General features: G+C 42.1%; 1 protein-coding gene across 4 annotated transcripts in view; it reads left to right on the top strand.

Moving 5' to 3' along the window:
- LOC136858213 (very long chain fatty acid elongase 7) overlaps positions 1-26,859 on the top strand; it is a 163,414-nt gene that overhangs the window by 43,735 nt on the left and 92,820 nt on the right. For 2 of the 4 annotated variants that reach the window (XM_068225451.1, XM_068225449.1), the window contains exons 3-4: positions 13,258-13,323; positions 26,046-26,236. In XM_068225451.1, coding sequence (XP_068081552.1) covers positions 13,258-13,323; positions 26,046-26,236 — 257 coding nt within the window. The remainder of the gene's footprint in view (positions 1-13,257; positions 13,324-26,045; positions 26,237-26,859) is intronic. The other 2 variants (XM_068225450.1, XM_068225452.1) reach the window with 2 other exon arrangements.

The raw sequence follows: 26,859 nt of genomic DNA, 5'->3' as shown, positions 1-26,859 counted from the left end.
ATGTCACGATGTTACTCACGGTCTCACATTAAATTAATTTTACATATCTTATTATATTTTATATATCTTAATTCATTGTCACTTCATTATATAGTGAGGGGGGCTCGAAAATGCGAGAATATCTTCGTCTGCTTCATATCGACACGGGAATGTAAATTCCAATCCATTATGTCTGTGTCATGAACATAAAATCTTTTTTCCTGAAATAGAGGTATCCTTGTGGTTGCCGTATCCATGTTGAAACACCGAATCCCGTGAGATCTCCGAAGTTAAGCATCATTGGGCGTGGTCAAGATTTGAATGGGTTGCCAGGCGCTGTTGGTGGGGGGGGGGTAAGGGAATGGAGGAGAGGAAAGGAACTAGCCACCCTACCGTACGTAAACTCCGGCTCAGGCACACCTCTGCGGAGGTTCGGACCTGTCTTCGGGCAGTACACCCTTACTTGCCTTTTGGTAGAATTCGGACAGTTAGGGCAAAAATTTCATGGTGTATGGTATTTCGAAAATTACTGTTTTGAAACATCACCATGTTTGGTATCATTGGGATGAGAAATGTGCCATCATCTCTTATCACAAACTCTAACCACACGAAACCATGCGACTTATATACGTGCACGCGCCGACTGGTATGCAATGATAGGGAATGATGCGATTCGCGCGGGCATTTGCTACGTAATTAGCCATCCGTACCGTTTGGTGCCCAACCAGATAAGTTAGTCCGTAATAAATAAAATCAATTTTGCTTTACGTCGGACCGACACAGATAGGTCCTATGGTGACAATGGGATAGGAAAGGAAGACGAACGTAGCCTTGATTAAGGTACGACCCCAGCATTTGCTTGTTGTGAACAGGGGGAAACCAGGGAAAATCATTTTCAGGGCTACCGATAGTGGGGTTCAAACTCCTGAATGCAGACTGTCAGCTATGTGATACAAACCGCGCAGCCAGTAACAATAAATCACAACAGTAATATGACAGACGCAAGACAAAATCAGTTAGTCGTCGCGCGTATTGTCACTAAAACCGGCGGGTAAGTCCCTCGTCTATCCTCACCCGAATTTCGTCGACATAGGGTGCTTCCCTGGTTTCAATAGTAGCCTACACTTGGGTCAGTGAGTTACACATAACCATGAAATTTTTCAAATCGATTAATTTCTAGACAAACGTGCGACAACGGTATAAAGAGGGCGGACCAGTGTATCTAGCAACAAATGTCTGACCTCAGTATGATATCGTCGAATGATGCAATAGCTCCACCATCTTGTGGTACTGAGATCACCGTGCCATACGGGGGTGACAATTAGTGTAGGTCCGGACTCCAGCCTGGTAGCACGTTATGTAAGCTGTCATTCAATTTTCTATGACAATTCCACAAGTCTGCAGTGAAGAGAAACCTAATATATACAATTTGAGGAAATTGTGGTGCGAAAAAATGAGAAAAAATCTTTGTTTCGCAAATGGGCATGACATATCTATATATATTGTACCAGGAATGCCTAGGCCCTGGCACATATGGATTACAAACTTTATTTCAGCATACAATTCCCTTCCGATATGTGAACAGCTGAGCGAAGGAACATTCCAGTAACTACCAGACTCCATGAGCAAGCCAGGCAAGGTCAAGTGACGTCACCTGCCGCTTGTAAATTGCCTCCCCTAGAGTCGTTTCTCGAAGTTTTTTCTTTCATGAACATGTTAACGCCTTAACCGATTGCAACAGGACCAACGCTAAATTGTAGCTGACGTTATAAAAGTACAACCCAGCAAATTTCAAGTTAATCTGTCAAGTAGTTTTTGAATTATTACAATTTAAACTTTGAGAAGAATGTGCACTCTCAGTCACATGATTCATAGCGCCACCCCTCCTGGCGGGGATATATATGCCACTATATCAAGGCCGGCAAGCAGTGTGTGTATGTGTGAGACAGAGGGAGAGAGAGCAGTCTGACCCTCGTACAGTCTGTCAGTGCAGTCTCGTTCGCGAAGGAAGTACACTCTGCCTCGTTTCGTGAGTCCGTAATTATGGCCATAATCGATCGCCGGCGAACTTGTAAAAGACGTTGCACCGTACTTATTCTATCGTGCCGCGACGACGATAAAATTCAGGATATTTCGGAAGATCACACTTGTGAACTTATTGAAGTGAGAAGTCAAGTATTTGATATTCACAGACTAGCGCATGACATGTGAACTTTGTTAATTTCGCATAATAGTGAACTACTACGATATCTCAAACTGTCGTGTGTGATAAACAGAAACCATCAGTTACTATAACCCTAATTATTCTACGACTCATTACTTTTAAAACAGTACATCCTTGAACTGTGTATCTTTATTTACTCAGTGTTCGTGCCATATCAGGACACGCCTTTCTCCAGTAATAAACTTGGTGAATATTAAGAACTTTTTATTAGACAATTCATGCTAATATAATATAATCACGATCAGAAAATCAGCTTTATCTGTTTACGATATTGGTTCAGAGACGGTGATAAAAATTATTACACGATGCATTTTTCAAGTGTTTGAACTGTGTATTTATAGACGTTATCAGTGACGATTTTAAATAGTGCCTTATGCAGCAAGGACTGTAATTATTCACTTAGCATCATAAAATTAGAATACGAGCTAAACTGTGTTTTACGACAGTGAATGATAATATCTGTGATTACTAATCGCGCCAATTGAACTTTCCGTGTTCAAATATCACCTCCCAGAGCAGCGGAAGTCTTGGTGAAATGCTTCAAGATCCAGTTACATCAGACATCATTTCATCTATGGTACCCATCGAGGGACGTCAACGTGGTCTCTTCATGGAACATCGCCGAGTTCGATTCTCCGTCCGCACTCCGCGGAATGTTCCAGACTCCCATTCAACATTTGTAAGCAAAATCTTCTCTTCTAAGTGAGTAGTCATAAACTGACTGACTTTCTTTGCATTAATCCTGAGCAGTGATATTCTCAGTGCTACGTGTGAACAATATTTTATAACTTTTCATCCTTACCAAGAAGTTCACATTTAGTGATAGATTTATTTTTCAAATTTTATAACTAATTCATGTTCACATTACGTAGAAGAACTTTAGGGTTTTCAAGTGTTTTATGATCCTTAATTTCAATGCTAACGAACTGAGAAACATTCATCAAGACGTTAAATTTTTATTTCAATTTTCAATAATAAGTGTGTGTTCATTTTTTTGGATTTAATACTTGGAAAGACTCTAGGTTCAAGACAAATATTTAGTGTTTTCATAAAAGTGAAAAAGACTATAGAATCAGTGATATTCATTTATTTTCTCTCGAACTGACTTCACGAAGATCTCCGTTTAAACCTTTGATTTTTATGAAAGATTTGAGTCCTATATTAATATTGTAGGGTGATGAATCTTTGAACATTATAAATAAATTGTTAACAAAAGAATAACCATCTATTATTCGCCCTGCGGTTCTGTCCTGCTCTGTATCGGCTCCAAAATCACCTTCCACTACCTGAGGTCCTTCTCATGCTCAATACCCAAGAACTTTTCCTGGTACAATATATATGATGAGAGTTTTGTCTGTACATTGCTCAGAATTTAAAAAGAATGGTATTTCTGTATCGGTCATGTCCACAGTAATAAGGAAATGCATTTTTTACTTTTCCATAATTTCTGTCTGTCTGTCTGTCTGTCTGTCTGTCTGTCTGTCTGTCTGTCTGTCTGTCTGTCTGTCTGTCTGTCTGTCTGTCTGTCTGTCTGTCTGTCTGCATGTACACGCATCACGAGAAAACGGTTGAAGAGAATTTAATGAAAATCGGTATGTAAAGTCAGGGGATGAGCCACTACAATCTAAGCTATAAATAATTTCACTCTCTCTAAGTGAAATGTTAGTTTAGGGGAAGGCCCAAAATGTAATTCTGAAATATTTACAATATTAATGGTCCTATCGATGAATACAACATAACTAAAGTTATATAGAATTAAATTTCCAATCATTTATGTCTTATACACTTTTACCGTACCGACTATGATAACACAGATATTCATGAATTAGTATATTTTGCTAAGTCCATCTCGATGCCGAGCCATGAGAAAATAGGTTAATAGAATTTAATAAAAATCGGTATATAGAGTCGGAGAATAAGGTACCACAGTCTAAGCTATAAACAATTTTATTCACCCTGGTTGAAATTGTAGTTTAGGGGACGGCGTCTAAAATTTAATTTTAAAATACCTACCTACGTTATTGGTCCCATAGGAAAGTACTGTACGACGTAATAAACGCTATAGAGAATACAATTTCCGATCATTTATGTTTCATTCAGTTTTAATGTACCGACTATTATAATGGTAGTTTTTAGAGTCGGAAGAAAACTAAATGTGAAGGCCTACAGTATCGAAAACGCATAACAGTGATCAACAATACCATTAAATTGACCATTGTTTGTGGTGATTGTCTTTGTTTCTTAAGGTGCCACTCATCTCCGATAGATGGATTTACTGCTGCGTAACGAGTATAACAGCCTGTCTGAATATTGGCGGGAAATAGGTGTGGGAGTTAGAAAACTTTCTTCTTTAGCATTGCCATGCACTGGTTCATACATTTTCTGATACGGCTGGTACGTAACACATTGGTTCATCATAGTATTCAAGCTATTCGATTAGTACTCTGACGCGCTGTTTTGAATGAGCCGTGTGCACATTTAAGACAGAGGCTCACTTAAAAAAAATTAAAATGCTATTTGTTCGGGGCGTAGACCTAGAAAGATCTTTTGCCCCTACTTGTGAGGAACCTGTGTGTATTTTGTAAACGGCGGAAGTGTAAAGTGTTGAATGTGAGGAAAGGAACGTTAAGAACGGCACAAAAACCCAGTCCCCAGGCCAGGGATATCAATCATTTACAATTAAAACCCCGGACCCTGCAGGGAATCGAATCCGGGGCCGCCGGGTGAGAGGCAGACGCGTTGCCCCCTACATCGCGGGGCCGGACCAAAGGCTCCCTTACTAGTAGGAGTATGACCTGTTCTAGAGTAACAATTTAGGCCTATTCCAAATTATATCACTACAGTTCACTAAATAACTCAAAATTCAACCCTGAAAAGAGCCGTTTCTTAAGAAAAGCTTCTCCCTCTTCACTTTTATTATATTCTACATTCATTTTATTCCAAATTGAAGACATGGATGGAAGAAGGGCTTAAGTCAGGTTGTGGCGTTATTCGGTAAATTGCATATATACGTTCCTTGGAGGCTCTTCTAGATACTACCTAAATGGCTTATCGGTAGTGTCAATAGATGGCGTGTGATGTGCTATATTGAGTTGCGCCGTTCTTCCAAATATTACTCATGTCCGACTTAAAATACGCTCCAATGCTGACTTAGGGCGAGCCAGCAATCATCACTCATCAGACTCGAAACAGCTGACGCAGGAGTAATGTCAGGAGGAGAAACATCTGATATTTCAGCAGATGACAGTGAATCAGGGGCGTATTCTCCTTGAATGAAAGGCATTCACTGCATGCGTTATGATAACACAAAGAACTGTCTGATGTACGATTTTAGGTTGTTTTAAGTCAAATATTAACGATTTCATCTCTCAGAAGTTCAAAAGGTCCGCGCAACTGTACTAGTTCCGTTGCTTGACTACGTGTGGTGCTGGTGTAGTCTCGCCGTCTACTCCTCTCTAGGAAGAAAGAGACAGCATGGCGGAGTTGAGGATGCAAGGCATTCAATCTTAAAATTGCATTCGGTGGCAGACGTAGTTCTGAAACCCTCCGAACGATGTCGCTGCAATTGAAACTTGGTCAGAATTTGTCACCCCACACCCGTGCTACCCTCTGCCATCTGTTAGCAACTTGGAGAAAGTCGACATGTTTACAGCAAACGGGACCCACAGATTATCCCCCAGCGAGAACCCAACGTGACGAAACTGACCAATGCCACTGAGGTGACTTTCCTCCAGTGCTTCAGTTGTGGCTAACTAGTGAGTTAATTCATTGTGTGTTTTGCTGATTAGTGAGTTCATTCTGTGTGTGCTGTTCCTGTGCTATTCGTCGTTTTCGGTCTTTTATTATATTTTGCGCTTATTGTGGTATTAACGATGGATGAGTCTAAAACGGATATAATTGTAAATCAGTTTACTGGCCGTTCGTTTGATGAAAAGATTCAAATAGTTCAAGCCGGGAGACCTCTACCTTCCCTCGTATATTTCTTCTTTACCGGGCGAGTTGGCCGTGCGTGTAGAGGCGCGCGGCTGTGAGCTTGCATCCGGGAGATAGGTTCGAATCCCACTATCGGCAGCCCTGAAGATGGTTTTCCGTGGTTTCCCATTTTCACACCAGGCAAATGCTGGGGCTGTACCTTAATTAAGGCCACGGCCGCTTCCTTCCAACTCCTACACCTATCTGTGTCGGTGCGACGTAAAGCCCATAGCAAAAAAATTCTTCTTCTTCTTCTTCTTCTCCTTCTTCTTAATCTGCTTACCCTCCAGGGTTGGCTTTTCCGACTCGGCGAGGGATCCCACCTGTACCGCCTCAAGGGCAGTGTCCTGGAGCTTCAGACTCTGCGTCGGGGACAAAACTGGGGAGGATGACCAGTACCTCGCCCAAGCGGCCTCACCTGCTATGCTGAACAGGGGCCTTGCGGGGGATGGGAATATTGGAAGGGATAGACAAGGAAGAGGGAAGGAAGCGGCCGTGGCCTGAAGTTAGGTACCATCCCGGCATTTGCCTGGAGAAGTGGGAAACAACGGAAAACCACTTCCAGAATGGCTGAGGTGGGAATCGAACCCACCTCTACTCAGTTGACCTCCCGAGGCTGAGTGAACCCCGTTCCAGCCCTCGTACCACTTTTCAAATTTCGTGGCAGAGCCGGGAATCGAACCCGGACCTCCAGGGGTGGCAGCTAATCACACTAACCACTACACCACAGAGGCGGACTCTCGTAAATTTAAAAATAGAAAACAAGAATTGTGTACGCACGTTCAATCCAGGAACTTACAGTAAAACTGTTTGGCTCGAGTTCACTTACATGTAATTAGGCTGAGTAGAATTGAAATTTACATAATACATTGTGTTAACTGCATGGTTACTAGTTGCATGCCTCAGTGGAGATTCCAGGATACGCCACTGCAGTGAATATATACCAAATGAAACCTCAGATGATTCGGATACTAAATCCTTACTATCAGAATGATCTGCCATTCTCAGCCCACTGTCATTTGCAACACCACAAACTAAAGGACTTCAGTTTTCAATTCCAAAGTATGTCATATTATGTCACCCTCCTGAAGGAACTGTATCAGGAAGCCAGAATTATAATATTACGTTTCATGACAAGTTTCAGTTATTGAAGGATATATGGTCTGTAAGATAATTTGGATAGCTTTCCAGTCCCTTGTGTAGGTATTGAACCCAGAAAATTAAAAGTTGTTAAAGATTTAGTAAGCTTTCTATGCGCAGGTGCACGTGCATGGTTTGAAAATATATTCCGGGGAGCTGAATCTGTGGGAGTAGGAAATTCTCGATATAGTGACTCCCCTAATAATATGTTGTGCCCTGTCAAATGTTCTAACCTGTAAAACTTGTCTACATGCTTCCAACAATGTAAAAAACATTAATTTTCAATGAAAATGTTTCTTGAAAATGGAATAAGGGCGTAACTCCAAAATACAAAATTGACAACAAACCAAAAAGTGTATAAATATTTTTGATATACATATTATGAAATAATCAAGAATGTAGTTAAGTATAATATACCACAATTTTGTATTTCTGAGAAAAGTGTTTGATGTTGTAATTCTTTAAACTCGTTTATCTCAAAAGAGTGTTTTTTGAGCTACGCCCTTCTTCCATCCATGTCTTCAATTAGGAATGAGGAGGGTGTTTCTCCTATGGCTTGGAGGAAAAATTTGCTTCCAAGTCAGGTAGATTTTTCCGCCGCCAGTGTAGTGAATTGAGATTTTCTGACTTCTCTGGTAATCCTATTAAACAGATGAGTAAGAGGGCATAGTTTTTGCCTTGGGATTCTACACTAATCGCCCCTTTCCCGCACCTTCACTCCCCTCCTGCCCCCATCCCCAACAAAATTAAAAGGTGTTCACAGCTCACGGCTGTCTGCGGCCTGGTCATTCCAGCTCAGGAACTTTGTTTGGACTGTTAGATCGGCAGCGTAGTACTGTTCGTTAAAAGTGAGAAAATGTGTGGTTTTTAATTTGATCGAGTATTTCATCTGATACGATTGCTTTTAATCGTGACATTCCTACTGGCGTCATTGTACTGATCTATGTTGATTTCAGTTGGGAAAAAACTAAGACAGCCTTTCTTTGGATGTAAAAACGTAGGTGGAGAGTGAGTGGGTGCCATAATAATGAAAACTCCCCGACTTGATTGTGACCGATGGTAGGTAAGAGGGCCTATCATTACAATGAAAATTCTTTAACTCATTCTTCACATAAGAAAATACTTTTGGTGACTTCCCCATCGCATTTCTAGGGTAACGTTAAAAGATATGCAATTTAATACAATCTTGCTCACAACATGCATACTACCTAACATAGAATTCTGTATACAGTGCAGAATCCGTAGCGAAGCAAGGGTACTTCAGCTAGTCAACAATAAATCGTTTTAGAATGTTCGACAATGCATTCGAGAAAATAAATCGGCTTATCGCAATTTCAGAAAGTCCTAAATCCCCGCCAAAAGGATTAATAGTTTTAAATGTTATTGTTGACATTTTATATCTTGATTCTGAAAGAATTTACACGAGAAAATGTCTATGTTTAATAGGCCTGCGCTACAAGGTGTAACATATAGGCTACATGGTAAGGCATAGTAGGGTGCTAGATAAATAAATACACGACTGGTAGCGCTATTCTTAGGGTTTTTAACTAACTTACGTACGGGTACATAATTATACTAGTTATCCATCTCTCTCTACGTTCTCACCGCTACGTCTCACTAGGCCCAGTATCTCAATCCAACAATTACAGAATAAAACCATTTACCCTACACAGTTCACATACACACGCACTGTACACTATTGCTTGTGCCGTAGGGCAGTTCATGAATACATTCACTGGACAACTTTAGCGGCCGTACACTTCACAGTTTACGCGCGCGCAACACAGTTGTACACGTCTCTTCGTGGTTCAGTTCTCTGTTCACGGCCCCACGTCGATCGGCTGCACTGTTTCGTCAGTTCACTCGCAGCAATCCATTGCTCCGAAGCACTCAATCCTCGCCGCTGCCCTCACAGAACTGAAGTGTCACAGTCACTGCACTGCTCGCTCTCAACCACTGACTGACGGAATCACTAGAACTAACCTGGGAAGCCTTTTATAGGGAGACCAGCCCTTCCAGATACTTTGTTAAAACTCGGAAAATGGATAGACATTGTTCGTCTTACTACTTGTTTTTCTTACTGCCGGAAGCACGTAGTGTTGACAGTGGTGTAGTTGTTGGACTGGCCAATGAGCGCCTGATTCGTCCCTGCTATAGGGGCGAGAAGGTGGGGCCTGTAACTCGATGATGTCTCCCATCATGTGAGCCAGGCTGTCTTGTCTCCTTCCAAACGTCATAACAAAATGGTGGACGGACCCCGCCACAATATCTCAAAATTGTCACATATTTAAAGATTCCCCTCACCCCACGTACCGAAGCCGAACAAGTGCCATATTTTCTCTCATATCTCAAATTTCTAACCAAATATATCTCAGCCATAATAACCGATATTAATTAAACTTTGTACATCCGTTCTCTTTGTGATGCGTGTAGACACGTACAGAGAGAGAGAGAAGTGTTATATACACAGAGACACATGGAGTTTTTAAAATCTTCTTATCCTGGATATTAATGACACACAAATCAGTTACCGATTTTTTAGCACTTTGTCCAACCAACAAGAAAAATTCTTATTTTGTTTATATATAAACTAGCTACCCCCTCCCCCTGTCCTCCTTGCTTCACACGGGAGCAGTTATGGATTTACGGCGATAGGTTACTTTTAACCGAAGGCATGTAAGATTTCCTTGTTTATGACAATAATCGCCTTTCCTCCAGTAATGAACACGAAAAGAATTCGTTTTCATGTAACACGCGAAAGGGACGCGTAAAGTTGTCCATGTGAAAATCATTCTCCAATGAGATCAACTCCAGCCACGCCAAGTGTATGAGCCTGTGCTTTGTTTATTGCCATGCCAAAGCAGACCCTTACCGGGAATTATACTCGTTTGAAATCAAAAGGATAATCTGTAGGAATTATGGAGATAGTCAGTATTAGGTCCACTTTTCTTGTGCCACAGCCTGATATATCAGTAGCTTAAATCACAGAGTTTTTCAAACTTTTCGCTACCAATCGCATCCCATTGCATTAATTAGCCGGGCGTAGATTGCTCAAGAATATAATAATCATTACCACTGCAAAATCACCTTGTGTGTTGGCAAGCCGGAAGGACGTTAAGAATTTAGAAATTCTGTAGGGTAATGAATATCTTGTTCAACATGGACTACTGTGTAGCCTACACTAAATAATATCCTTGAACATGGGCAGTGAACTTGGAGACATTTGACTTTGTGAAGCCATTCTTTCCATCTCTTTTGACAATCGAGAATCTCTTTGATGGTCATATTCATTCTTGCGTAATAAACGCACTTTTCGAATGCAAATGTACAACGACCTATATTCGCGTTCCGCCTCGACATGACAGGTTATCACGGATGTTGTATAGATAACGAAAAATCACTGCTGGAATATCGTTCAGTAATGTATCGGAGCGTGTTCAACTTACAGCTCACGCACTGGCTCGGAATCTACTCTGCCGCTCTGAAGCTGGTCATTTACATCTCCATATTTCACAATGGATATTGCGTGAAAAAATTAAAACAACGATATTATTTTTTATTTCGTTCGGGCATAGAGGGCATAGAGGGCATAGAAGACTAAAGGTCTGATTACTGCATTGTAGTGTCTTAGTTTGACATTCATCGACAGATTTATTTATTTATTTAATTAATTAATTAATTAATTAATTTATTTATTTATTTATTTATTTATTTATTTATTTGTTTATTTATTTATTTATTTATTTATTTATTTATTTATTTATTTATTTTAGCTGTTTCTTGATGTCATCGTCGTTGTTTGCCACAATTGGTGTTCTTATCGGTTGATTTGGCAGCTGTTTTCTTGTTGGTACCTCGAACTTTTCTGATGGCCCAGTAGTCCTTGCATTTTCCGGCTAAATTCAATCTTACGTTCCTCAGACCATTTCCTGGTCTCGTCTTTTGGTCTGTGAATAACTTCTGTGAGGAATGTTACAAAGGATTTAGTTTTAAGAGTTGTATGATAATTACTCCAATAGCTATGTCATTTTGATTTATATGGAGTTCCGAAAGGTCCTTCTCCACTTGCTTCATCCACACGAATCCAGTACCTTTGCCCTTATTAGCAGCCTTGAAGATCCTATGGGTTAACCTATTTGAGTCCATTCTGGATAGGTGTCCGTAAAAATCCAGTCGCCTTCTTCTGATGGCATCTATGAGATTTCCTTGGTGTTTATATAGCTCACGATTTGGTTGATACCAACGGCTTCCATCTGGTAAAATTCTTGATCCCACTATCCGTCTCAGGAACTTTCTTTCTTGTACCTCGAGGGCTCTTAGTGGGGTCTTCTTAGTTAAATATAGACACTCTGCTGCATAGAGGACTGAAGGTCTGATTACTGCATTGTAGTGTCTTAGTTTGACATTCATCGACAGATTTATTTATTTATTTATTTATTTATTTATTTATTTATTTATTTATTTATTTATTTATTTATTTACTCTGTTTACCTTCCAGGGTTAGTTTTTCACACGGACTCAGCGAGGGGTCCCACCTCTACCGTCTCAAGGGCAGTGACCTGGAGCGTGAGACATTGAGTTGGGGGATACAACTTGGGAGAATGACCAGTAGCTGGTTGTATATGTTTTGGGGAAGAATGGGGGCAGCTATATCACCCGGTATTTTTGTCAGAAAGTGTTTGCTTCGCTTCATCCATTGAAAAGAAACAAAGAAGTCTTGCCACCAGACATGCGACAAAGACTAGTGATAGTTCATATTAGTTAATGTACAGTATAATATATTAATTCCTTTATACCTTGTTTCATAGGTAAATGTGAGTGACAGTGATAGCATGTGTGTTAGTTTAATGTAATTCTACTAAATTATAACTTAATATACCTGCATAAAATTATTTATTGTAAGTGTGGTTAAGTGTAGGAGAGGACCATGCACCCTAACTTCGCCACTTGAAATAAATAAATAAATAAAAAAATAAATAAATAAATAAATAAATAAATAAATAAATAAATAGTCCGCCTCTGGGTGTAGTGGCTAGTGTTATTAGCTGCCACCCCCGGAAGCCTGGGTCCGATTCCTGGCTCTGGCACAAAATTTGAAAAGTGGTACGAGAGCTGGAACGGGGTCCACTCAGCCTTAGAAGGTCAACTGAGTAGAGGTAGGTTCGATTCCCACCCCAGCCATTCTCGAAGTGGTTTTCCGTGATTTCTCACTTCTCTTCCAGGCAAATACCGGGATGGTACCTAACTTAAGGCCACGGCCGCTTCCTTCCCTCTTCCTTGTCTATCCCTTCCAATCTTCCCATCCCTCCGCAAGGCCCCTTTCAGCATAGCAAGTGAGGCCGCCTGGTTGAGGTACTGGTCATCCTCCCCAGTTGTATCCCCCGACCCAGAGTCTGAAGCTCCAGGAGTGTTTTAGGCGGTAGAGGTGGGATCCCTCGCTGAGTCCGAGGGAAAAGCCGACCCTGGAGGGTAAACAGATTAAGAAGAAGAAGAAAATTGTGTAGAACAATTCTTACTACGAGTGTGTAGATCGTCCACTACAACTAAGAACATCGTTCCTGACATTTTTGTAATTTTGAGATTATTCGCTTATCATGTTCTAAAAATGAGCTCCATGAACTGGAAAACTATTCCACCCTCATTCGCAAAATACTTTTTGTTAATTCAGTATTTAAGATCATCGTAAGTGTTATTATTTAATTTGTTCCAATTAAGAACATCGTAACTTAAGATATTATGTTCTTAAATGGAGTGCTGTCTATAACAAGTTATGTAAAAGTTATGTTACAGGAAGTAATCAACCCATTCACTCAACACTGCATGCTAAGGATGGCACTGATTTTGCGCATCTGTCAGCAATGATGAGCCAAGTTGTTTCAAGTTTCCATTCTTACTGCTTTGTGACCTGAGCGATCTTTAGTTGATTATAGTTCTCATTTTAGCAGATGGAGAGAGACATCCCCTATCACTGAATTCGGGACACAGTACAGGCAGGAACGTTACCCAAGGTACGTAGAATACAAGGTAGGGATCACGAGAGAGGTGCGCAGTAGCAGAGCTGTGACGTCACGCAGGACCCTCGCGTTGAATCTGCCCTGAATGAGGTAGAGGCTAGAGGTAGTTCGAATAAGAATCGCTGTGCACGCAGAAGCTAGGTGCTAATAGTACACGATAGTAACATATCTGTGGTATATAAGAAACCGTGTGTGTTTATTTTATGTGATGAAACGTAAAAATCAGTAATAGTGTACACTTTTCAGTATGGTTTGTCATGCGAGTGCAGGCTGTACAAAACATAGCAGGCACGCGAAGGAACGAAACATACACTTTCATGTATTCCTTAAAGCCACTGGCCTAAATAAATGGTGACAGAAGTAATCAAGACGTTATCGAAAGCTATCTTTCTGAGCTTCGAGTGTTCGGGAGACTTAATGACCATCCTCTTCCGACAGCTGTGACGCAAAAGGTGAAATCATTGCTGTCAGCCTCAATGCTTCCGAGGCGATAAGAAATTCAAACTGTTCTCCGGAAGATTATGAAACATTGCGTCCAAATATGTTACGTGATACTGATGAACTCCATGGATATCGGGGGGCAACGCGTCCGCCTGTCACCCAGCGGTCCCAGGTTCGATTCCCGGCCGGGTGAAGGGTTTTTAATTGTAAATGATTAATATACCTTGCCTGGGGACTGGGTGTTTGTGTCGTCCTTAACCTTCCTTCCCTCACATCCAGCACTCTACACTTCCGCAATTATTACACTTACCGTACCCGCAGGTTCCTATCGTATGGTGAATGTAGTGGCAAAAGATCTACAGAGGTCGACGCCAAGAACAAATATTTAAAAAAAGGCCAGCGTTGAGCCCACAACATCCTATTCTTTACCGGAGGATGAGCAAGGGTTCGTTGGAGCCCTTGAAGAGCTAGTAAAACAGGTCGAGGATAGTCGCGAAACCAAGGATCGTGATGAGGTGCTTAAAGACTTCACTGTATAGCTTTTAGGGTAAAGAAGAAGAAACTCGATACAGAATTGGAAAACATGTCAACATACAAAAGGTGGAAATTAGATTTCTAAAACGTCTAGAGACAGTTTGATGCGGCCTACAGAGAGATGGTACTCCACTGTGGTGCAGATGGAAAGAGAGTTCAAATTTTACCAGGGGTAAGAACTGAAAGAGGATTTTAACATCATCACAAACCTTACGGATATCCTGAAGAAGAAATTCCCCGAAATTTATGAGTTTACAAGTTGCTTCGTGAGAAGCCGTTCTTTTATTCGAATGGACGTTTTAAACAGAAGTAAGAAAGACATTCAAGAGACCGGGTTTCAGTTAATACAATACCGATAAAAAAAAGAAGAAAAGCAAAGAAATTCCACTGACGCTATAGAATGTGTTTGATGTTCTTTTTAAAAATATCAGTATTATTCTTTGTGTATAACATACCTATTCTTTTATGAAAGGCTATTTATTATGTTGTATATGAAACCAGTGCTAAGAATGTTAATATACAGGCTCATTAATTTATACAGCCTATCTAATGTTAACGTGGAATTTGTTAGCTCCTGGCACTTGGAGAACATTTACTATACTGTTGGTGTTGTGGACGGTTTCCTAACATTTGCTGTTTGTGTTGTTGACAGTGTATATAGTTTCCCAATATTGCTGTAACAACGGGCATATTTCTTGTAATCATCACGCTTTAATGTTCGAGTCTGTAACAATTACAGTCCCCTTGTTATTGTTATCATAGGTAACATGAACATATGGAATGGCCATTCCACTGCGATCACAGTCTTAGCATTGTTACAACCGTTCATACAGATCGAAACACTTCAGAAACGCTGCTTGATTCACACTGTATTTGATCTCCTATTATTACTCTACTGTAATAGTGAAGTGGAATGCCTTTTCTGAGGTGAAGTTAAAATATCAATGAAGTTATCTTATCTCTAACTTGTGGCTAAAACAAAATAGCTCACAGCTGTGTATTAGCCTACCTCATACAGAAGACAAGGCGCTGAGGGTTCAAGATGACGTCATCGACGGCCAAGAGTGGTGGGGAGACCTGCGCGTGATCCGTACCTCTTACTCTATCTACCTTGACGTTACCAGTGCAATGTAAGACGCCGACTAAAATGTTATGGGATTATTGTGTGTAGTATTTTACTAATTCTAACATGTAGTCAGGAGGCAAATTAATGCTAGATTTTTTTTTTTTTTTTTTTTTTTTTTTTGCTAGGGGCTTTACGTCTCACCGACACAGATAGGTCTTATGGCGACGATAAATGCTTGATTTAGTGAGGAACATGACTGCATGTTCAACTCAGGTGGTGGTGCCAGTTATATTCATTTGTTCAGTAAGACCAGTCATATTTATATGTCAGAAAGGTACTTTTCACCAGCAACAGCTGAAGCCTCCGATTAGAGGAGAAATGTGTAAGTTTAGCCAGAAACGACGAGGAAGACGGGAATCAATTCGCACTATGAAACTTTGCTAATACTTTTAAGGGACTGTTGCTAGTGGCTCCGGAAAAGAAGAAGGAGCTTCTGTCTTTACGTGCACATTATGTCATTCCAGATATCTATGAACATGTCTACAAAAATCTGAAAACTGCTGGAGCCGAAGCAATTGATTCAGGCACAATCAGTTTTTTTTTTTTTTTGCTAGGGGCTTTACGTCGCACCGACACAGATAGGTCTTATGGCGACGATGGGATAGGAAAGGCCTAGGAGATGGAAGGAAGCGGCCGTGGCCTTAATTAAGGCACAGCCCCAGCATTTGCCTGGTGTGAAAATGGGAAACCACGGAAAACCATCTTCAGGGCTGCCGATAGTGGGATTCGAACCTACTATCTCCCGGATGCAAGCTCACAGCCGCGCGCCTCTACGCGCACGGCCAACTCGCCCGGTGGCACTATCAGTGACCAGTGGTGTATGCTGGGAACAAGTCGTGGGCTACCACTAGATTTAGATTACCGCTTTTCGATAGTTTATTTAGTAAACGTCAAGCCCTAAGCGTTCTGAGCTGCAGCTAACTAATAGCCAACGGAGTAGTCTTTTTCTTTTACATTTGGCTTTACGTAGCACTGACACAGATATGTCTTATGGTGACTATGGGATAGGAAAGGCCTACAAGTGGGAAAGAAGCGATACAGCCCTAGCATTTGCCTGGTGTGAAAATCGGAAACCGCGGAAAACTATCTTCAGGGCTGCTGACAATGGGTTTCGAACCCACTATTTTCCGGATGCAATCTCACAACTGCGCGGCCCTAACAGCAAGGCCAACACGCCAGGTGCGGAGTAGTCTGCTGTGTTGTCAGTGCTGTTTCACAAGCTACTGTCCTGGCCCCTGCTACTGTCAATACTCAACACCTGATCAGTGGAGATGGTAGCCTACGGTTTAGCAAATTAGAGTCCGGCTTTGTGGCGAAATGAATAGAATGCATGCCTTTGGTCCGACGTGCCCGGTTCAGTTCTCACAATCAAACCCCTCGTACTTTTATGGTTACGTGGCAGAAGCGACTGTGCCGGATGCGACCCGGCCGTTATCGTGCCGCATGCGACCCATCAATCACGATTGATCTGCATTTAGGGTTGTCACCAAGTGGCAGATTGCTTATCAGTTACTAACTTAGTCTTTTCTAAAATAAAGTTCTGATGCCGTGGTTCGAGTGTCGTTGGACGAAAAAGTAATTATAATAATGTTGCTAGCTTTACGTTATAGTAACTATGTTTCTGGTTTAAAGAGACGCCGAGGTGCCGGAATTTAGTCCCGCAGGAGTTATTTTACGTGCCAGTGAATCCACCGACACGTAGCTGACGTATTTGAGCACCTTCAAACGTCAACCGGACTGAGCCAGGATCGAACCTGCTAAGTTGGAGTCGGAAGACCAGCACCTCAACCGTCTGAACCACTTAGCCTGGATGAAAAAAAATTCACCATCAGAATGTAGGCCGGCAGGGTAGGAATGTTGGTGGTATACAATTTGTAATCACTAGACTGCGTGCCAAAATCCTGGATTCAAATCCAAACCTGTTCACATTGTTCAAATGGAGTGAGGGAATATGATGCTGATGATGGTGGTTCGTCCGTCGGATGACGACGTAAAGCTTTGAACAGGCCCCTTGGTGTTATTCGAGAGGAGTAGGCTACGTGCCGACACCAGGTTTCACCCTCTTCCTACCTCATTATCATAATCTCACATCCAGAAGCGCAAGACGCCCATGGCCGTCAGGTAGAAAGACCTGCACCAGGCTAGCCGAATACGTCCTCGGACACTCCCGGCACTAATGGGGCGCAATAAGTAAGTAGGCTTAAGTCATAAATAATTTCAGAGAATCAGGAAATTTATTGAACATCTCCATTGGTAAATTATTCCAATCCCTAACTCCTCGTCCTATAAACGAATATTTGCCCCAATTTGTCGTCTTGAATTCTAACTTCATATTGTAATCTTTCCTAGTTTTAAACACACCGCTCAAACTTATTCGTCTACTAATGCCATTTAACGCCATCTCTCCACTGACAGCTCGGAACATCCCGCTTAGTCGAGCAGCTCGTCTTCTTACTTCTAAGTCTTTCCAGCCCAAGATTTGCAACATTTTCGTAACGCTACTCGAGTGTTTTGTTACCAAACATTATCGATTGTTTTCTGAAAGGGTTTCAACCTTAATTTCGGAGTCCCCGGTACAGCGTAATTTGATTCCGAAACAAATTTAGATATGACTAGCTGATGTGCCCGTGCTTCGCTACGGAATCCTACATTGTATTCAGAATTCTAGATGAAGTACTCTACACGTTGTGAGTAAGATTATATTAAACTGCATAGTTCTTGAAGTTACCCAGAAAAGCAACGGGAAAGTCACCATACGTCTCTTCTCATGTGAAGCATGGGTTAGGGAATTATAATGGCAGTTCCTCTTGCCTACTACCAGTCACAATGAACGTGGGGAGTTTTCATTACGATGGCAGGCCCACTTCCTACTGCCAGTCAGTCGAGTTGGGCAGTTTGATGATAATGGCAGACAATCACTCTCCACCTGCCTGTTTACATCCTTAGAAAGGCTGCCTTTGTGGTTTTCCCAAATGAAATCATCATAGATCATTACAATGAAGTCAGTAGGAATGTCACGATTACAAGCAATATTATCATATGAAATAATAAAATAGAAAATCGCACATTTTCTCATTTTTAACGAACAGTTCTATGCTGCCGATTTAACAATCCAAAGTTCCCGACTTGGAATGACCAGGCTGCAGACGGCCGTGAACACTCCTCTGCCATTAGTCCTTTAAGAGTGCACACTGCTCATTCCAATCAGCGCCTCAGTGTAGGTACCAAATGCGTGGAATACTATGATACGTACCAGTAGTATCAGACAATCGATGAACCAGATGAATGTCATGCTAAAGAACAAAGTTATCTAACTCCACATCCCGCTGTGGGTGGGAGCAGTAGAATAACATCCAGGGTATTCCCTGCCTGTCGTAAGAGGCTCTCAACTTGGGAGCGTGGGTTGGCGACCACGGGGCACTGAGTTGAGTCCTGGCACTACTCCCACCTACTTGTACCAGGCTCCTCACTTTCATCTATCTTATCCCATCTCCCTTGGTCAACTCTCGTCCTTTTCCAACCCCGACGGTATTTAGGGAGTCTTTCACTTTCACGCCCTTCGTGGCCCTTGTCTTTCTTTCGCTGATATTTTTGGTTTTCGCAGTGTCGGGTGCCTTCCATTTTTTTCTCTCTGACAATCACCACCACCACCACATTAACACGTAGCATTTCTCATCTAATGGTTGGCGTCAAGAAAAACATCCAGCCGTAAAAGTCTGCCAAATCTGCTACAAAACCTGACCCGCAGTAAAAACCGAATAAAGTGAGGAGTAATAGAAACGAGCCCAGTGGTATCACTGCTCGCTTCTCACCAAGGCAGACCGGGTTTGATTCCCAGCCAATACGTGTGGGATTTACGAAATTAAATGTCACGTCCTATGGGTCGGATTCCACATAAAAACGGAGGTCCTGTGGCTTATGATCACAAAAGTAACAGTCACGTAAAACTCTACGTGTATTTACTTTTTAATAGAAAAACATTAAAACAACGACAAAGCGTTTATGTAGGCCTACCTTTTAGAGAACACCACACTTGACCAGATTGGCCGTGGGAAATGATTTTCATTGTTACAGCAGTGTTCGAAAACACCGTTGGCGGCAATACATGCTCGGCACATTCGGAGAAAATTCTCTTGAACACGCCTCAGTATCTCATTGTTTTGACTGATGTCCTGAGCAGCTTCCAAGACACATTCCCGGAACTCTTGCAGAGTTTCCACTTCTCTGCGATAAACCTTAGATTTCATGTACCCTCAAAAGAAGTAATCTAAGGGGTTTTGATGGGGACTTCTTGTCGGCCGATCTGTCGTTGCGGATAGGCCACGTCTAGGTGACAGCGCAATGCGTCGGTAAAGCGCGGGGGTGCTCCATCATGTTGCAACCACAGATGCCGTCGCGTATAGATAAGATACGCTAGCCATTCTATAAGGTAATATCACAGATCCTCTGATAATGCTCCCCAAAATCCTTGTCCAAACATTAATGGAAAAACCGAACCTGGCGGTGGGAACGTCTCGTAGCATGGTGCTTGTTCTCCGACTACACGTACGTGTTGTCAAAACTGAACCTGCTACTCCTCGTAAACGAGACCTCATTTGTGAACATGAAGTATTTGGGTTGAGGATGGACCTATTCAGAGAAGGCTGTCTGCGTTGCAAAATTTCTTTTCAGTAGTGCAGAACACACTGCAAATGATACTGATGTTGCCGGTCTTCCCGTTATGTTCGTAGGACGGTCCACTCCTGGCACTGCCGCGATTTGGCGAGTATTTCTGCTGGGGGACCTCTGCAGTAAATTCTAATATGCGGTCCTCTGTACGAAGATAAGGCCTAGACTAACCAGCTTCACGCGTGGGCATGGCGTTTCCTATGTCAGCTATTCGCTGTAGGGCCTATACCTGCAACAATACTCCTCACTAGAAGTCATTGATTGATTAACATTTTTTATCATCTGGCTTTTAGTGCCAGGAGTGTCCGAGGATGTATGCTGTGTGAGGTGTTGCCTGTGAGTATAACTACACGGGCTAGAAATTGGAGGAAGGTGCCATCAAGGCATTAACAAGGCTGTAACAAGTCGTGCTGCAATGCACTGACCTAACCTGCTTGGTACCTTCTCCCAGACATGGAAACGCAGCTCCATATTTGGACATATCTTAGGAAAAGACGTAAACACATCACCATATTTCGTGCTGTAAGACAACGAGTTTCATCCAGAAGTGTTACATAAAGTAGGGGCAGCAGCTGCTTATAGGACTTGTTGAAATGACATTACACTCCGTACTGGTACTTCACAGGAAAGTTCTTGAAAAGCAACTGAAGAAGATGCTGCCGTGCCATATCTGTTTCCAGAAAATTCAGGGACTGGTCCTGATGATCCCCAAGATCTGTACTTACACATCAGTTAACTGTAAAACAAATAATCCTTTTTTAAATATAACCGAACTTGTGTTATTCTAGTATTCAGTAGAAGATTGCCTGGTTGTACATTTCCCCAAATTTTTTAGGATTTTGTCCTTGAAATATCTCTTGCGTTATGCCCATTTATGACCCATCTATGGTTTCTTTGGGGAAGGAATACCTCGGTTTATGGCATTCCAAATTATACATTACACTGACATATTTCAAGGAGATCTTGAATTGTGTGTGTGTGTGCGAAGTAATGTTTTATTTAAAATTTCGTAAGAAATATACTCATTCATTATCATTTGTGAGCCTTTCATGAAATCGTTCGAATTGTTCTCCGTGAAGAGCTGTATGGGTTGTATTTCCCGATGACTAATTCAGTGTATATTAATGTTGTGCACAGTTTTCGGATGAGTATTTGAACAGAACAACGATAATTTCATTCCCTACCAGTAAGCAGTGTTCTCAATTTTTGGCCATTTTGCTAACTTTTTCTGGTTCTTATTTAGCTTGCCCTATCTTGGGTTATAACCAAGCTTATCAAATGACAATTTGCTTGTCAATGCCGGTCGCATCCGGCACGGTTACAGATTATGCGGTCGCTAGTGGTACGAATCGCATGCGGCACGGTCGCATTTGGCACGCCACCACTTTTATTTCCCCTGGTGTGGGGAGCAGGTGTTTATCACGTTTTCACCATTCATTTCATCCTCATGAGGTCACCACTAAGCCTATACAGTTTCCATTCATCGTCTTCTTCTTCTTCTTCTTCTTCTTATTATTATTATTATTAAATTCAAATTTTGAATTTTTCTGCATTCCCAGTAGGCGTACCCATCGTGCCCTGGTTTATTAGCTTATTCGGAAGATCAGTTGTGCTGTCCGACCTATGATCACAGGTTCTATTCCACCCAACCATTGAGAACTCAAAACCTGGAAGTTTGTATACCCATCATTTTTGCAGATCAACCTATATAAAGAAAACTATATTACTCTTATAACAGTATCTGTCTACAAGGATGTAGAAGCAAAAGGATGTGAAATAGCAGCACTCGTATCTGTAAAGACAGAAGTATGACGTGAGGAAGTATATACGATAAGGAACGCATGATTGGTGTGGCGGTGGCGTGCCAGATGCGACCGTGCCGCATGCGACCCGTGCCACTAGCGACCGCATAATCTGTAACCGTGCCGGATGCGACCGGCGTTGACAAGCAAATTGTCATTTGATAAGTTGTGTCATCACCCAAGATAAGGTAAGCTAAACGAAGTGCAATGCCATTTCAGTAAGTCCTATAAGCAGCTACAGCCCCTACTTTACATAACACTTCTGGGGGAAACCCGTTTTACAACACGAAACATGGTGATGCGATTGCGTCTTTTCCCACCGGGCGAGTTGGCCATGCGGTTAGAGGCGCGCGGCCCTGAGCTTGCATCCGGGAGATAGTGGGTTCGAATCCGACTGTCGGCTTCACCCTCCCTTGGGCGTCCTGCGCGTCAGGATGTGGGATTATGATAATGAAGTAGGATTTCGGCACGTAGCCTACTCCTCTCGAATAATACCAAGGGGTCTGCTCAATGCTTTACGTCGTCATCCGACGGCCGAATCACCATCAACAGCATCATATCCCCTCACTCCATTTGAACACTGCGAAAAGGTTTGGATTTGAATCCCGGCTTTTGGCATGCAATCTGGTGATTAGAAACTGTCTACCACCAACTTTCCTACCCTGCCGGCCAACATTCTGATGGTGATTTTTTCTCATCCCGGCTAAGTGGCTCAGACGGCTCAGACGGTTGAGATGCTGGTCTTCCGACTCCAACTTGGCAGGTTCGATCCTGGCTCAGTCCTGTGGTATTTGAACGTGCTCAAATACGTCAGCTTTGTGTCAGTGGATTTACTGGCACGTAAAATAACTCCTGCGGGACTAAATTCCGGCATCTCGGCGTCTCCTTAAACCATAAAACTAGTTACTGGGATGTAAAGCCAGCAACATTATTATATTTTTCCTTCGACATACGGCACTCGAACCTGCTAACAATGGTGTCAGACCTTTATTTTAGAAAAGACCAAGTTAGCTACTTATAAGCAATCTGCCACTTGGTGCCAGCCCTTAATGCAGATCAATTGTAAGTGATTGATGGGTCGCGTGCGGCACGATGCTTATCCGCTCGGTCGCTATTGGCACGATAATGGCCGGGTCGCATCCGGCACGGTCGCATCTGGCACGTAACCGCTGTGGCGATCTGACGGACCGAAGCCTAGCACACCTATCCCCCGATCTTCGCAACCATCGGGCATACGCATCAGGTTGAGTCGTGGGGAGAGGGACGTAGAGCCAGGGCTGCAATGTCAGTGTCCGATACCTTGCACTCAGAAATACGAGCGACATTTTATCTCATTGCTTTCAAGTTTTATAAATTGAACAATGTGTCAGATGTTTACATTATAATGTGCTTTACCTTTCCATCGTTCACATTTGAGGTTTGGGCTTTACCGATAGCCTTGGTAGCCCTCAGTATACGCCACTCTTAGTGACTAACAAAGACTTATAAAAGCAAGTGGTTTCACTGTTCATTTAGTTAGGTTTTTATATTTGTATTTTCGAAACAATAAAAATGTGAAAAGAGAATGATGATAATAATAATAATAATAATAATAATAATAATAATAATAATAATGTAATAAAGATGTAATGTTATTTTTACGCTTCACTAACTCATTTTGACGGTCTTCAGAAACGCCAAGGTGCCGGAATTTTGTCCAGCAGGTTTTCTTACTTTCCAGTAAATCTATCAACACCAGGCTAACGTATTTGAGCACCTTCAAATACTATCGGACTGAGCAAGGATCGAATCTGCATACTTGGGGTGAGAAGGCCAGGGCCTCAACAGTCTAAGCCACTCAACCTGGCAGGTAAAAATAATAACTGCCGGTAATAATTATCCCTCCAAATCGCCTACTTTTTTTTTTTTTTTTTTTTGCTATTTGCTTTACGTCGCACCGACACAGATATGTCTTATGGCCACGATGGGATAGAAAAGGCCTAGGAATTGGAAGGAAGCGGCCGTGGCCTTAATTAAGGTACAGCCCCGGCATTTTCCTGGTGTGAAAATGGGAAACCACGGAAAACGATCTTCAGGGCTGCAGACAGTGGGGTTCGAACCCACTATCTCCCGATTACTGGATACTGACCGCATTTAAGCGACTGCAGCTATCGAGCTCGGTCGCCTACTCTTTAAATTGGTCATTTATTCTGAAAGACATCTGAAACTCCATGGTCTGTAACGATGTGTTGTTCACAGGCAACAACCTCAAAAGTATTAAGTTCAGTCATATTTTTCTCTTAGATAACTTTAAGGGGTAAAAATTAAACTGAACTTAAAAAAGATATTATAACTTGAACCTGATGATCATTATTGAATTGAAATGTCGAAACAATAACAACGTAACTTGATTTATACAGTTGGTGGTTCACACATCTCTAATAAGAAAGTAAACTCGTGTCCTCATCCTGAGGTGTTGCAGCTCTTTTCACGTACACCCCCATTGGAGGTGAGCTGCATGTACCACTTTAACCACATACCAGCCCTCCTGCCATTCTTAAATTTCTGGCAGTACCGGGAATCGAACCCAAGCCCCCGAGGACGGCAGCTAATAACACTAACCGTTACGCTACGGAGACGGACACACATCTGTAATGAAGAACATCGAAACTTCATCACATACGATGTTCTCCACTGGATAATTCCAGTGCAATAATATCGTAACTACATGTAAATTCCTTTAATAAATTAAAACACCATTATGGGGAAAAGTAAACTAGTCAGTAAATGCATTCCGTCGAGCTCATATTCGTTAATATTGAAAACCTCTCTGATTTGTTGGAAATTTTCAAAACATTAAACGGCTCTCCTCAACAATTTACTTTATGCAGATCATCATCATCATCATCTGTTTACCCTCCAGGTTCGGTTTTTCCCTCGGACTTAGCGAGGGATCCCACCTCTACCGCCTCAAGGGCAGTGTCCTGGAGCTTCAGACTCTTGGTCGGGGGATACAACTGGGGAGTATGACCAGTACCTCGCCCAGGCGGCCTCGCCTGCTATGCTGAACAGGGGCCTTGTGGAGGGATGGGAAGATTGGATGGGACAGGCAAGGAAGAGGGAAGGAAGCGGCCGTGGCCTTAAGTTAGGTACCATCCCGGCATTCGCCTGGAGGAGAAGTGGGAAACCACGGAAAACCACTTCCAGGATGGCTGAGGTGGGAATCGAACCCACCTCCCGAGGCTGAGTGGACCCCGTTCCAGCCCTCGTACCACTTTTCAAATTTCGTGGCAGAGCCGGGAATCGAACCCGGGCCTCCGGGGTGGCAGCTAATCACGCTAACCACTACACCACAGAGGCGGACCACTTTATGCAGATACGATGCCTTAGTTAGAGGGGTCGAGATGTATCTTTAAAGGTTTAGTCAGCGTAAGCTGAAAAGGGGCACGAACGGCCGTTTTTTCTTCGACTCGCTTCACCGAAATCGTTACTGCTCGGCTTGCTTTGATCACAGAGATATTTTTTATATACATAAACCTTCCTCTATCAATTCTTAATAGAACGGTGGAAACCGCATCGAAATCCATCGGGTGGTTCTTGAGATTAGCCGTCACAGACAGACAGATAGAGAGAGAGTCAGACAGGGTCGAGGACTTCATTTTTTTAGTCTACTAAGTTGAGAAGAAATACGTAAAACATCCATAAAACTAATTAACCATTCAGCATACTCGTTCAATGAAGCTCCACTGTGTAGGTAGCCATAACATTTAATGCAATGTTATCTGTTTATTCTTCATCCTGGAAGCTAGCTGGAACTCAGATAGTACAATGGGTATGCAACTATAATAATTTTAAAAAATCAATCAATCAATCAATCAATCAATCAATCAATCAATCAATCAATCAATCAATCAATCAATCAATCAATCAATCAATCAATCAATCAGTTAACTTAATAACATGTTAATACTCAGACTTTCTTTTAATACATTACGAGATACGTTATACGTTACTTAAAATGAGAGGGTACTTTATGTGATTATGTCTATTTATGTATATAATATGTACATTCACGAATACCCAATGTCCTGAAGCAAGTGATTTATTTACAATGTAATCACTCAGATGCGTTATTCAATCTAATAAAAGACATTCTATGTTTTCAGACCCCCGTGCAGCAGAACTGTTCTACATCAACACACCCTGGTTCTGGATATCCCTCGATATTTGCTACGTATTCTTCGTACGGCGTTGCGGGCCGAAGTTCATGAAGGACAGACAACCATATCAGCTGGAAGGAATAATGAAGATATATAACATCGTTCAAGTAGTATCCAATGCCTACGTATTTCACCAGGTTAACTAGTATATTACAAAAATCTAGTTTATACATTAAAATACCACATTTAAGGGCCCGGAAGGACGTGGGTTCTAATATCCGTCAGGAAGTCCTAAAATTTAAGAAACGAGATTTCCACTTCCGGAGGTGCACACGGCCCTGAGGTTCACTCAGCCTACACGAAAAATGAGTACCAGGTTAATTCCTGGGGGCAAAGATGGCCGGGCGTAGAGCTAACCGCTCTACCCCATCACGTGCAGAGGTTACGAATAGTGGAAGCCTTTACCTTCCACCCCTCCAAGGGCCTTCATGGCCTGTACGGAAATGACTTTGCCTTGCTTCGCTTTGCTTCGCAGTTAAGGAGGCATGAACAGTATAAATTTGACTGATGTTAAATATGTTTTAACTAATTTTGTACTTTATCTCGTTCTGTAATTAGAGAAAGAATATTTACGTGTTTTTCGCACCAATTAGTGCAGGGATGAGAGCCTCTCGGGGAGGAGAAGATGACAAAATTCCCTCACTCCTCTTACTCGGGACGTTACTACTGTTGTTTACATCAACACGACGAAGTTTTTACTGCCTTCTCCCGCGTATAGGAAAGTCTGATTATGACATGGCATTGTACTGAACATTCTTCT

Source organism: Anabrus simplex, chromosome 1 (assembly GCF_040414725.1).
Source record: "Anabrus simplex isolate iqAnaSimp1 chromosome 1, ASM4041472v1, whole genome shotgun sequence".
Taxonomy (NCBI): domain Eukaryota; kingdom Metazoa; phylum Arthropoda; class Insecta; order Orthoptera; family Tettigoniidae; genus Anabrus; species Anabrus simplex.
This window is presented reverse-complemented; position numbering and strand designations above follow the sequence as displayed.